Source organism: Coffea arabica, chromosome 7e (assembly GCF_036785885.1).
Source record: "Coffea arabica cultivar ET-39 chromosome 7e, Coffea Arabica ET-39 HiFi, whole genome shotgun sequence".
Taxonomy (NCBI): domain Eukaryota; kingdom Viridiplantae; phylum Streptophyta; class Magnoliopsida; order Gentianales; family Rubiaceae; genus Coffea; species Coffea arabica.
In genome coordinates, this window is record NC_092323.1 from 36774935 (window position 1) to 36787658 (window position 12724).

General features: G+C 38.6%; 1 protein-coding gene across 1 annotated transcript; it reads right to left on the reverse strand.

Annotated features, from left to right (window-relative positions):
- Nucleotides 1-4036: 4036 nt before the first annotated feature.
- LOC113701455 (disease resistance protein Roq1-like) lies at nucleotides 4037-8030 on the reverse strand. Its single transcript, XM_027222118.2, has 2 exons — nucleotides 7368-8030; nucleotides 4037-5419 (listed from the first exon to the last, which is right to left on the reverse strand). Exons 1-2 carry the CDS (start codon nucleotides 7922-7924, stop codon nucleotides 4504-4506), a joined length of 1473 nt encoding a protein of 490 aa, XP_027077919.1. The 5' UTR covers nucleotides 7925-8030; the 3' UTR covers nucleotides 4037-4503.
- Between the last annotated feature and the right edge of the window lie 4694 nt (nucleotides 8031-12724).

The following is a 12724-nucleotide window of genomic DNA, read 5'->3' on the forward strand; positions in this document are numbered from 1 at the left end:
TTTTAGCCAAAAATGCGCCATTCACAGCCTCTACATTTCACCCGTACCTTATGTGTGTCATTTTTTATGAACTGGACATCCCTTCTCTCCATAATTGCCTGGATTCTAACAGCCAACTTGAAACTAATAACTAATGAAAACCTCTAGCCTACTTTAAATTTTGGCCTTCTCATATTAGTTTTCTCATTGAAAGCTGCAAATTTAGGCCTTTTATTCCTCCTGCCGCCATCTTCATCTTCAGATTCACTCTCACTCTTCAACTCTCTAGAACCGCCTGATTCATATTCTGATTGCATATCCTCCATATTAACCATGTTAGGATCATCACAAACATTGATTTCAATGGGTGCTTCTCTTTTCCTACCTGTCCTCTTCTTCCTTGTGTTATTGCTGGTAGAAGGTCCAATTTCAGGAGCTCATTTATAAGTTTAGAGAGTTAAATGTCCCATTTTGAAGTTTAGGGACTTAAGTGGGTCATCGGCCAAAATACCGGAATTAAGCCCTCAATTCAGCGTCAAAGTGCTTGGTATGTTTTTGCAGCCAACAGAACCTAATCTTAGCCCATTGCTACTTGTCCATTGTAGGCCAACAGTGATTTTGGATTTTAAGTATTCATTACAAAGCAGGCTTGGGCTGATAACTGGGTGTGGGCTGGATTGCGAGATTGTCTGCCAACAAGAAATGAAAGAGGAAGTCACAAAGAGTGAATCTAAGTGGAATAATCTTCTCCACATCACTGTGCAATGACCCTTACGGCCCATGAATGTTTAAAAGTTTGATTTTTTTTTTTTTTGGAGTTCTCTAAAATTGACTGTTAGAAGAGAAGTTTTGAACATAATGCATCTTCCTCCCCTAGGGATAATCGAGAGATGGATTTAAAAAAAACTTCTTGGAGCTTTTCTATATTCTTCAATTAATCTTTTGTCCACTGAAAAACTCGAATTTGTTGCTATACTCATTGACTATGGGATGCTTCTGATTAAACTACGAAAAGAAAAAATCAACAGTTAGTAGTGAATCCAAAATAATTTAAAAAAATTATTATTTATGGCGTATATGTTTTTTAGTTGGATACAGGAATTAGAAAGTACCCCCTGGTCCCCCTTACCCTTCCAACCCCCCCCCCCCCCCCCCCCCCCCACCCCACCCCTACTTTCTTCTTGTTCATACATGCTTGTTAATATTGCAAAGATCCCCACTTTCTTTTGGTTTTCCTTTTTTTTTTTTTTTCTTTTCCGTGTGTGAATATGTTAATGTGCAGATAGAATTTTCGATGCACTAACCGGATACCTTGTTTATAGCTCATGTTCTTTGGTTCTTTTAATATATCTGCGTATTGGATTTCGTATAACATTTTTTATGGTAGTTTGCTGTTGTCTGCCAGTTAATCTAGAAATAATGGATCGCATGGAGGTGAAGGCGAACCAAGATGTTGCATTTGTTCCTCCTCCGTTACAAACGCAGCCTGAAGAAGCTGGTAAGAGACTCATACGCCGTTCAATCAGCGCACTTTCTGTATAAACTAGTCTTACTCTGGAATCCCCATTTATTCCCGGCCTTCTTTTCTCTTTTTTTTCTCCCACCTTTGACGGCCCAAAAATGTGCCATTGATCTCATCTGATGCAAAATGTGCAAATGTGTTTCCATAGCAGAAAGGAAATCTCGGTTAGATGCTGTCTGGCAGCAGAGGAATAAAGGAGTGTCTGGCAAGGCTCTCAAATGCACCTTAAAAAACCAGAGTTCAAGTATTAACAAAACTTCTTCCAAGCCTTCTTCACAGGTCTCATCCACTCAGATCATTCTATATTTTTTTCCAAAAAATTATATAGCATAACCATTGGGAGCCAGATACAGTTTTTCTTTTCCTTTGTTTTTGTACTCCAGAATCGAATGAATGTCCTTGGTTTGGCACTAAAGAAGACATCATCAACTGCAGAAGGCACACCTGAGAAGCATCCCAGTATCATTGAAAATGGTATTAGTGAGTGACGGATGCAGAAAAGCTTGCTTCAGCTGCTCTTTCAGCAGTTAAAGATGCTGATGCTGCAGTTCGGGCCAAGGGAGAACGGAGGTGCACTCATTATTTTGTTCACAATGCTTGATCTGGAGGATTTTTCTATCTTTAAGGATTCTTGCTATGTCTGTGGGGGAAAAAGTATTGCTTTGCTTGTATTTACCTACATGAATTGCAACTAATTTGACTGATCTCTGTTCCCTCTTGGATATAATTAGCGTCTTTTCTAAGATTTTCCTGAGTACCGTATACTGTATTAGTGTAAACTCAATCTGGCCAGTGCTGCTTATTGGCTGAATTCTGATTGAAGATTCATCTTTGTTTCTGTGATGAATTGGAGAAATTTAAAAGTTGTCATGTAAAACCTGTATGAGAGAGCTGATCCTAATCACTCCAGTCACCTTAGCACATTTCTGAGTTCCAGTTATCCTCAAGTGGACTGAATGGGTTCCTTAATAAAGTAGCTGCATTGTCAGAGTTATGGTTCTCTCTATTAAAGTTTTAGCTTATGTACTGCTATTCTTTATAAAGACTTTGTCACACCTGCAGGTTACTGAAGTTCGAGACTTGCTGGTGAAGAGATTGAAGTCAAGAAACTCGTTGATACCAGCTGAAAAGAAGCATTTGATAAAGGCAAAGCTTCAACTGGCCCTGCTTCTGCTGTTATGCTGTTCTTGAACAAGTGAAAAAGAAGTCAATGCTCACTGTGCTTGACCAAACGAAGAAAGATTGTAGAGAGTTCAAAGAAGAAAATAAAGGTTTGGAAGAAGAGCCTGAAACGTACAAAAAGAGTTCGAATCAGTATTTGGATAAGGTATCTTTCTTGCAACGTACTGATTACAAGGAATTTGGGCAGGAGAGATGCTCGACTTGCCATGCAGGCTAAGAGGAAGGCAGATACGTGAGAGGACTTCTGATAGCCTGAAATTGCTTTGGAAGGTTAGTTTGAAATCAGAGTTGAGGAAGCAGGATAAGGATATTTCCTGTTTATAAGAGCTGACACGGAGATGGCCTTCAATGAGTTCTGCACCATCAGAGTTCTGTGTATCTCTGCGAACTGAAGGATCCTCTGTACCATGCCATTGTCTACAAGGCAAATCGGTTTCTTATCTTTGGTCCACTGATCCTCAAATTTCTGATATTTATGGCATGGATCAAAGAACCCAGGCCTGATTTAGTTTTTCAAATGTGGCCTTGTTCTTTATGATGTATCATGTCCTGCAAGTTTAGGCCTGTTCCACTATAACGGAAAACATGTGTTTCCCATGAAAGACAGAAGCCAAGTTTCTAATAATGCTGGGTTCAGGAAGCCTTGCAACATTCTTTTCTATTTTTCGTAGTGTTTATGGTCTTCTCCCTCCTTTCAACTGGTTTGTGGAGGCATCCTCAACCAGGTGAGATGCACAGATCGTACAAGGCAACTATCAAATTTGAGAATGATTTTCAATCTTCTTCAAAACATTTTCCCTCTTTGTCAGCATAAACTAGTACACGTGAAAGTTTTAGTGCCTAAAATTAAGAAACATACTTTGACAACTTAAAAGTACCTAAAATTTGAAAAACTAAAATACTAAATCATCAAATCCTTATTGGATTAAACCAACAAGCCTGGTTGTTGATTTAACATCCCAACAAATTTACTCAGTTTTCATAATATGTGATGGCAATACGCGTTTTATATCGATTAATGGGGCAACATTTTCAGATTTTTTTAGAGGAATAAGAGACATGATTATCTTAGAATGAAGTTAGTTTACTCCAGGCCGTTCAGAAAAAAAAAAAGGCAGTACTTGACCTAATGTTGTGGATAAACAATTTTCTAAGTGTCTGTTGTAGAGTAGTACTTCGACCCCTAGTTAAAAAGTAAGCCAATATAGTGGTTGTGGAAAGATTCATCTCTATTATTATACATGGCTTCTGTGACCTGATTCAATGAATTCCAGAAGTAGTTTAGACTTTAGTACTTAATATTAGTGCCAATGACTGTTGCTCCACCACCTAAATAAATAAACACCAAAAAGATGGCCAAAAACTGCGATCGAAAACGATCAACACAAAATATAACAAAAGTTAAACAGTAGTTCAGTTTGAAGATGGTGGAAACTGTGGAGCACCTTCAGACATGGTTCAAAGTCACAGTCGCAGTTGTAGTTGCAGCCTGAACCGTTCTACGTTGATTTTGACATATCGGTCGCGGTTTCGACGAAACGTAAATTTTGAAACATTTAATATTCTAAAAATTATGAATAATATAAAAAAAATTCTAAACAAAAATAATAAAAAATTAGCAAAAAATCTGTAAAATTAGCAAAAGAAAATCACGACGAGTCGACTGTGACTTGGCCGTTTCTACCCTTGATGGAGATTTCTCGATCGAGTTCTCAACGAGTCAAGTATCTCGAAATCACCTCGTCCCGATATCATATCAGAAAACTCCGACCGAGTCGTCTCGGACTCGGCCGAGTCTTTGATCCATCCCTGCAAGTGCCTTAGGGATTCTTAGGAAATGGGTGGAAAGAAAAAGTCGGGGAATATTTTCTTTTGCTTGGGTTCATGAAGTCGGGAAAATCAGCTCCAAGAAAGATCACTTTGATGGCTATTATGAAAAGAGTAATGAACCCTATCAGGTAAGCAGCAACGAGACAACCCCCCAAAACGGAACCAATTGGTTTGAAAATCTCCCCCCAAGCTACATCTCGACAGCGGACCAAAGAAGCCCAGGCTTTAAGTGACGAGGGAAGTCTGCAAATACTACAAATTGGACCAATGAAGTGCTGTCTGAAAGCTCCAGGAGTTCTGCTCCCGAAAGCGTGCACAGTGAAGAGCTGTTTAGCTTCCTTATAGGACAATCCGCACACCTTATATGTACTATCAGCTCCATATTTGAGCAGCAACTCTCCATCTCTTGTTGTTATGAAAATCCTACTTCCGCCCCCAAACCAATTGCGGTTTCCTACCAAGGCCTTCAACTGGTCTGCGTGGTCCACATCATCAAGAACAATTAGAGACCTCAGGTGTCGAAACCGGCGTGTCATCATACTCATCCCCTCGCTTGTGCTTCTTATCTTCACATTTCTTAGCTTGAGCATCTCAGAGAGGAGGATTTCTTGTAAATAGTCCACTCCGTGTTTACTGGAAATTTGGCCAACATCATCCAGAAAACAAGCAGCTTCGTATTTATCAGATAATCTGTCAAAAAGAGCTCTGGCAATAGTTGTCTTGCCTATTCCAGCCTTCCCATGGATTCCTACTATGCGGACGGCTTCGGCACTTCTCAAATCCATCAGCGAAATGACTTCCTCCATACGAGATCCTACTCCTGCTAGATTATGTTCGCCAGGTGGTGATTCAAAATGATGCAACTGACTGTGTAGGTCTTGAACAAGTTTCTCGACCAACTCATTGCTGTTGATTAATCAAAATTCCAAGCACAACATTAGTAATATTACAGACTGAATTAATTGCTGCAAACAAACATGCTAAATAGTCTTATACAATGTGCTAATAAGTAATAACTTCAAAATGTATTGTGAAATTAATTCGTGTCTCAATCTGCAACGAGCTGAAAGCAGAAACTAGTGTCCGCTAGTAAGACCTCAACACAGCTTTGAGTTGAGCTTAATATAAAGCAGTAACAGACTGTATTATTCAAAAAAAAGTGAAAACAGGCCAAATATGTCTGGTCTCCACAGTATTATTACAGTGAAATGCTCCAACAAATCTGAACACCCTACATGTGAAACCAGAGCTGGTTAAGAGGGGGGAACTAGGGTGATCCTGAGTGCATAGGGTGTAGAGTAGAAGGCTAAGAGTGAGTGATGAATTAAGTTACTATGTACTTTCAAAAGAACAAGAGAGTGCTTGTGCAGCATGCGGAAAAGGGAAAATAGCACGGGGCATATTGAAGTTAACGCATATGTGACAGAGAGAGTTGTCTAAGTATGCACACTGATAGCGGCCAGGAATATTGCCTTGGATCAGTGACAAAATGTTTTGAGAAAGCAATAATCTCTATCATTTCATATTATGTTCTGACAGGTCTCATGGACCAATGATGGCGGTTGTAAATTCTCATGATATGATAATACTCTTTCAATGCACAAAATTAGTGTGGCTGAAATAGCAGCAAGATCCAATTGGCTAGATGGTGAAATTTTCATTGAAAGTAGTCATCCTTTTAACTCTATCTGATTGGGAACAATCTACAACCTTTGATCAGATAAATATTTTGCTCAAAAGAAACTGATCAAACATTTATTGTGCTATGACAAACTGCTTAAAGATGAATTCCTAAGTGGTACTCTGGACAAGAAATGGTTTTACAATGGGACTACTCGATCATTAGCTCAGTTTGCTATCCCCTGCCCCGACAAAAATGTATACACATTCTCGTTCTATCCCGGCTGGTAAAGGAATCCCACCAAGCTGGTGTACTTGTTAATGTGGGCAGTACAAATGCACACTAGACGTGCAGAAAATTCTATAGCAAACTTTTCACAAAGAATATAGGAGAATTAAGAACTCTTGAAACGTGATTGATTACTATCCTTAAGGTTTTAATTACTCTAACCGCAGAGTATTTGCTATAGGATATGGTAATTTACCTCTAGGACATATATAACTAGAGTAGAGAAAACTTAATAGCAAATGTCAAGTTTCTCAAATTAATAAAAGATCAAATGATTCAAGTTGGTTGATTTGCTAGAAACTTGTTATTATTTATAGCAAAAATGTATCCAATTAAGGCCACACAATGATCGGACATATTCAATCACGTCACGCTCTGAATGTCAAAAAGTAGCACCAAAACTTTTTCAAATACAAAAAGATGTCAAAAAATGTTTCAGAAAAGTTGATCACTATAAGACGGATCTGCCTTATTTGCAGATCCATCCATGGATTGGGTTCTAAAGTAGGCCTTCGGGGATCTATGGACGGGTCCCTTTAGCACTGAAGCGGATCCAATTCTGATAATAGGGAACTTTCTGTACTGGATCCACTCTTGAATCCGCTTTGGTCCAAGCCTTGATCTGCTGCTGAATTTAGATCCGCTGGTACCAAGCCAGGGTTTGTGGGCAGAACCTGAGCCCAGGATACTGGACTATTCTTAACACTATCAGCTCCTCAGATCCATCCACGAGATCTTTATCAATCCAGAGTCACTCTTAAAGTTCCAAAATTTCAACAAGTCTCATTTTCATTTTGTTTCATAAACTATTCCAATAATACTTGTTTCCATTGTCAATTAAATCTTTCTGCTAAATAAAAAGAAGAATATGTGGAAGAATTTAACTGGGCTACGTCCAAGATTAATATCTGCTAGCTAGGCAACGATCAAGCTAGTAAGACTTACTCATCTGAGAAATTACAAGAGTGCCAGCCCGATAAGCCAGCTGCTTGAGACAAAGCTTCCTTCCACTTCTGCACCTTCTCTGGGCTCTGATCTCTCTCGTGTTTGGCAAAGGCATCAGCGAAGCTGTTCCTCTGCTTGCGTACGTCTGACGGGTCGACATCGTAGAATATTGGCAAAACAAATTGTCCAATGATCTGGTGACATTCCATGATCTTTACAAGTTCCTCCAAGCACCACGTCGAGGAGGCATAGCCCTTGGAGAATATTATAACTGAAAACAACGATTCTTGGATTGCTTGCAAGAGTTCGGGTGAAATTGATTTGCCTTTCTCCAATCTCTGATCATCTTTGTAAGTATAGATGCCTTTGTTGCAAAGAGCTTGGAACAGATAAGCCACAAAATTTCTACGAGTATCTTCGCCTCTGAAACTAAGAAAGACATCGTAAGTCCATGTTCTGGCAAGAGATGATGATGAGATGTCAATCCAACCATTATGATCATTTGAGGCACTAGAGACCAGTTGAATCCCGCTCTCTATATCATTTACTGTATCCATGATCTATCAGGTCTAAATGAGTAACTAAAGATACAAGACTGCAGGGATTAATCTCCAACAGTCTCTTTGCCCGAAAGCCAATTTAATACACAAACTTCCTTCCCTTTGAACAAGTCAATCAGTACGCGTATACTCCACCATTCTACATGAATTTGCGTGTGGAGCCTTTTTGCCTCACAAAGTAGAAAAAATATACACTAGTCTAGTCAACGAGGAAAGAGACTGGAAAGAAAGAGACTGGAAACTGCCACTGTTGGCTAGTCTAGTCAACGGGGAAAGAGACTGGAAAGAAAGAGACTGCTTAAAAATCGGACCGTTCATTGAACCGGTGAAGTGAAAGGGTCGAGGTTCAATCGGCCGGATCGGTTTAACCTCGGTTCAATGAATTTTTTAAAAAATTATTTATATAAATATATATATGTACAAAATAAAACATGTAATGGATTAATTTAATACTTTATATGATGAAAGGTTTACTATTTTTTAATAACTTGGTTTTTTTAAAAATAAATTTTTTAAATTATAAGTTAAAACAAATAAATTTCATCTCAATTTCAATTATATCTAAATCCAACCCAAAAATATCACAATATTTTGAAATTATACAAAATTCACGTCTATGAGAATTTAGATATTGTGAACTTAAATTTTAATTTACGTTTTAGAGATTGCAATTTAAAAAAGGAAGTTTGGAGTTCGAAGGAAGTCAAGAAAATCGAAAATAGAAATGTAAACTTGATAAGAAACAAAAAATGAGATAAAAGTGAGTGGTTGTAGCATTAAATAATTTGGGTTAAAAATATAATTCTTTTTGAACTTTTTTCAATTTAATGGACAAAAACAAAATTAAAAGATGGAAGAAAACATCAATAAATTAAAAATAAAGAGGTTTGATTAAAAAGTGAGTGACAAAAAAAAAGAGGAGAGAGAGAGAGAGAGAGAGAGAGAGAGAGAGAGAGAGTTGAAAATTAAAAAGAAAGAGTTATGAGAGGATGAGATTTTGTAAGAAAAATGGAAAAAAGAAATATGAGTGTTTGCTTTATATAAATAAGTTATCAGAAAAAACTAATAGGATGTGATGGTGCAACGGTTAATACATTGGTCTTCTATTACAAAGGTCTTGAGTTCGAATCTTGATAGCTGCATTTTGCAAAAAAAAAAAAAAAAAGGAAAAAAAAAAAAGAGGAAAGTTGAAAACCGATTCAATAGCGGTTCGACCGCGGTTTTTACGGTTCGACCGGTTCTTGATCGATTTTCTGACAAAGTCAACTATGACATTGAACCGGACCGGTGCCATGGCCGGTTCGTGATTCAACCGGTCGAATCGGCCGGTCCGGTCCGGTTTTCAAAACATTGCTCCTCTCCACGGGGAGATCTCTCGATATGCTCAATGTACTCCTAGATGTGCAGCACGTGTTACATATATCAGGACGGGTCAGAAACATTTTGAGTTAACTACATTTAGTACTCCTGATTAGTTTGGCGTTAAATAATTGAATTAACACAGTCAAAATTAAAAACAAATTAAGTGCGTTATTCCTATTTTCTTACTCTGCTGCTCTTTGTGCCATCAGAGAACATGAAAGCCCAAACATTCAACATGCCGTCAAAATTAGAGAACCTCAACCAAATTATTCAAGTGCACAAATCAGAATTACAAGAAGAATTTCCATGTGCAAAAACCAGAATAAGAAGAAAGAGAAGGAGAACAAAAACCACTAAGGTATACAAAACTAACACATTAAGTAATTACAAAAGCGTATTGACATGAAATAAATCCATCAAAGGAACCCAAAATGTATCAAAACTTACGAATAAATAAGATAAGACGGATAACTATGATGCTTACTTAAGCTGAACAAAGTCGAATGAAAATTAGATTTAATAATTTGAAAAGGAAAAATCCAATTTTTCATCCTTAAACTTTGAGTTAGGGGCACATTTCATCTCCAAACTTTTAGATGCAACATATATAATACATGAATTAATAAATTTTGGCTACATTTAGTCTAGAAATGGTAAATTGTTGAATTTTGATGGAGAAGGCTCACGCGTCTCACATGTTTAGCACACGGTTAAAATAATTTCTCAGTCAAAATCAATAGCCATGTGCTAGACGCATGAGCCTTCTCCGTCCAAATTGAACAATTTACCGTTTTTGGACTAAATGTGACTAGAAATTATTAATTTATGTATTAAATGTGGGGAAAATCGCCAATTTCGTCCCTAAACTTTTTTTTTCTGTCGATTTAATCCCGATACATTATTTATAGCCAATTTAATCCCTAAACTTATATTTCGCTTCCAATCAAGGAGCTTAGCGGCGGAGCCACCACATAATTTTCTTCAAGCTCCCAATTGAGCAACCCAGAAGGGGTATTTTTGGAATTTCAATGGTGGGCCCGTAACAAAAATTAAAGTTCTTGTCTTTTCAACGCACCACGCTTGAGATCTCAACCATTTGCAGATATTGTATGCTACTATTCCTATATTATAGTACGTCTTTTTCTTCGGTAATTTTTTTTTCAAACAAAAAAAAATCTTTTATTTGTTCTCTCCTTCTCGACTAAGGTTTTTTTTTTTTTTTTTTTTTTTCTGTTTTGGAGGAGGAAATTTGGCTGCAATCCTGCATCCGTTTAAGGGTGTTTAAATTTTGTCCAATATTCATGATGCAGGTGCACGGAGAAGGAGGCGCCTCTGGAGGAGTCACTAGAATTGAGTCGGTCAGGATTGAGGATACATACTGCATAAATTCCACATCCTTCTTAAGTCCAGCCATAGTCTCTGCTGCTAAAACAACTTCCAGATCGACGCTCCCATTTCCTTCACGCCCTGGGAATGCCGAGATCTTGCCGTCAAATTTATTGGTCCTACCGCTTCGCACTGCAATGGGTTGTCCCCACCCAAAATCATTATCATACATTGGAAACCTTGGGGAGCTTGGGGAGCTTCCCATGGTGATCATCGCGCCGTCAAAGTTCCCCAGCGGAAACAGCCTTGGATTACTCTCCCATTCCTCGACACCCCGTCGCACCGTGGAATCGTCATGCGCCAACACATTTCGATGCAGCCGATCCGCACCCCAGGACGGGTCGTTGCCCAGCAGCTCCTCCACTCAAGCCACGGTTGGGATGCTTTGGATCAAGTTACCGAAGAAGAGCGGGTCCACCCACGGCTCCAGCCGCTGTCTACAGTTCCATGGTAGCTGACCTCCTGCTTCATCTTGAACGACGACACACGGGGGATGGAGAAAATCCAGTAGAAAACGCAAGGCGTTGACCATTCCGACGGCCGAGACTGTGGCCCAAGTGAAGATGGAGGAAGCCATGATGGGAACGCACGCGAACAGGAGGTGCTCCAAGGCCAGGACGATGGTGGGATACTCGATTTGGATCCACTTGAATTGGAGGGAGACCAAGACCCCTATCAAGAAATTGGTAAGGGCGCAGGCGAAGGAGGCGAGGAGACCGAGGGAGACGGAATTGAAGGTAGAGAGCAGGAGGGAGGAGCTGAAGAAGAAGGCGATCTGAGCAGCGATGAGGGAGAACCAGACGGCGAAGAAAGAGCCAGGCTTGAAGGCCGCCACCCCTCTTCTATGAGAGCTGAGCAAGAAATTCTTTTGTTTTCATTTTGGGTTTTGAGTGGGTATTTCTTATGAAACTTTTGTTTCGGTTAATTTTGGTTAATGGCTCCGGAATGGAAGTTCCTAAAATACCCCTTATGGGTTGCTCAATTGGGAGCTTGAAGGAAATTGTGCGGTGGCTCCGCCGCTAAGCTCCTTGATTGGAAGCGAAATATAAGTTTAGGGATTAAATTGGCTATAAATAATGTATCGGGACTAAATCGACAAAAAAAAAAGTTTAGGGACGAAATTAGCGATTTTCCCTTAAATGTGTTGCAACTAAAAGTTTGAGCACAAAATAAATGTGCTCAAAATTTAGGGACGAAAAGTGGATTTTTCCCTAATTTGAAAACTCAAAGAAGTCGAAGTCAAATCAAACACTGCAGAACTTTTTTTTTAAAGCTTTTATGTACATATTTTGGAAAATTCGCCAATTTGATCCCTAAATTTTTACACTAAAACCAATTTTCATCCTTCATGAATTTTTTAAACCAATTTAGTCCTCGAATTATTTTTTCACTTCCATTGTAGGACTTCTGTGGTGGCAGCACCACATTTTACATATTTCGTACCACCATCTAGGGGTAAATTTGTCACATAAAATTTATGGAGTGCTTGGGGGCTTCAATGATCTGGAACTTCTCCATCTTCATATAAGAAAAAAAAAATCAGTCCTAGCCACTCAATCAAGATGGTACCCAATGTAATAATCCTCATAAATGGTACTGCAAAACCCACTAATTTCCGGAGGCCACATGATTTCCCGAGTACAGACACTGCAAATCACAACGCCATTGCTTCCCGACAAGTGCTTGTTTTACGTGTTTTTGTATAATTATTTATGCTTGTTTTGTGTGTTTTTATTTAAGTTTGAACCAAATAACTAGGATCTTATTTGAATTTTGCATTATAAGGTTTAAGTGAGAAAAATCATATTTCTATGGAGGTAAGCTGTTAAAACTTTATGTTTTGTAGTATTTGATGACTCAATCATCAATTGGAGTAAAATGAGAAGATGTTTTAATGATTCTTAATGATTTGAAACTTATTTCAAGTGGACATAAATTGCAAAATGATCAATGGATGAAATGCAATGCAAAAACAAGGAAGAAGTGCATAGGCAGCTCTGACACCTTCTAGTATTTTGATTGTAACTTGAGTTACAAACATTGGATTGA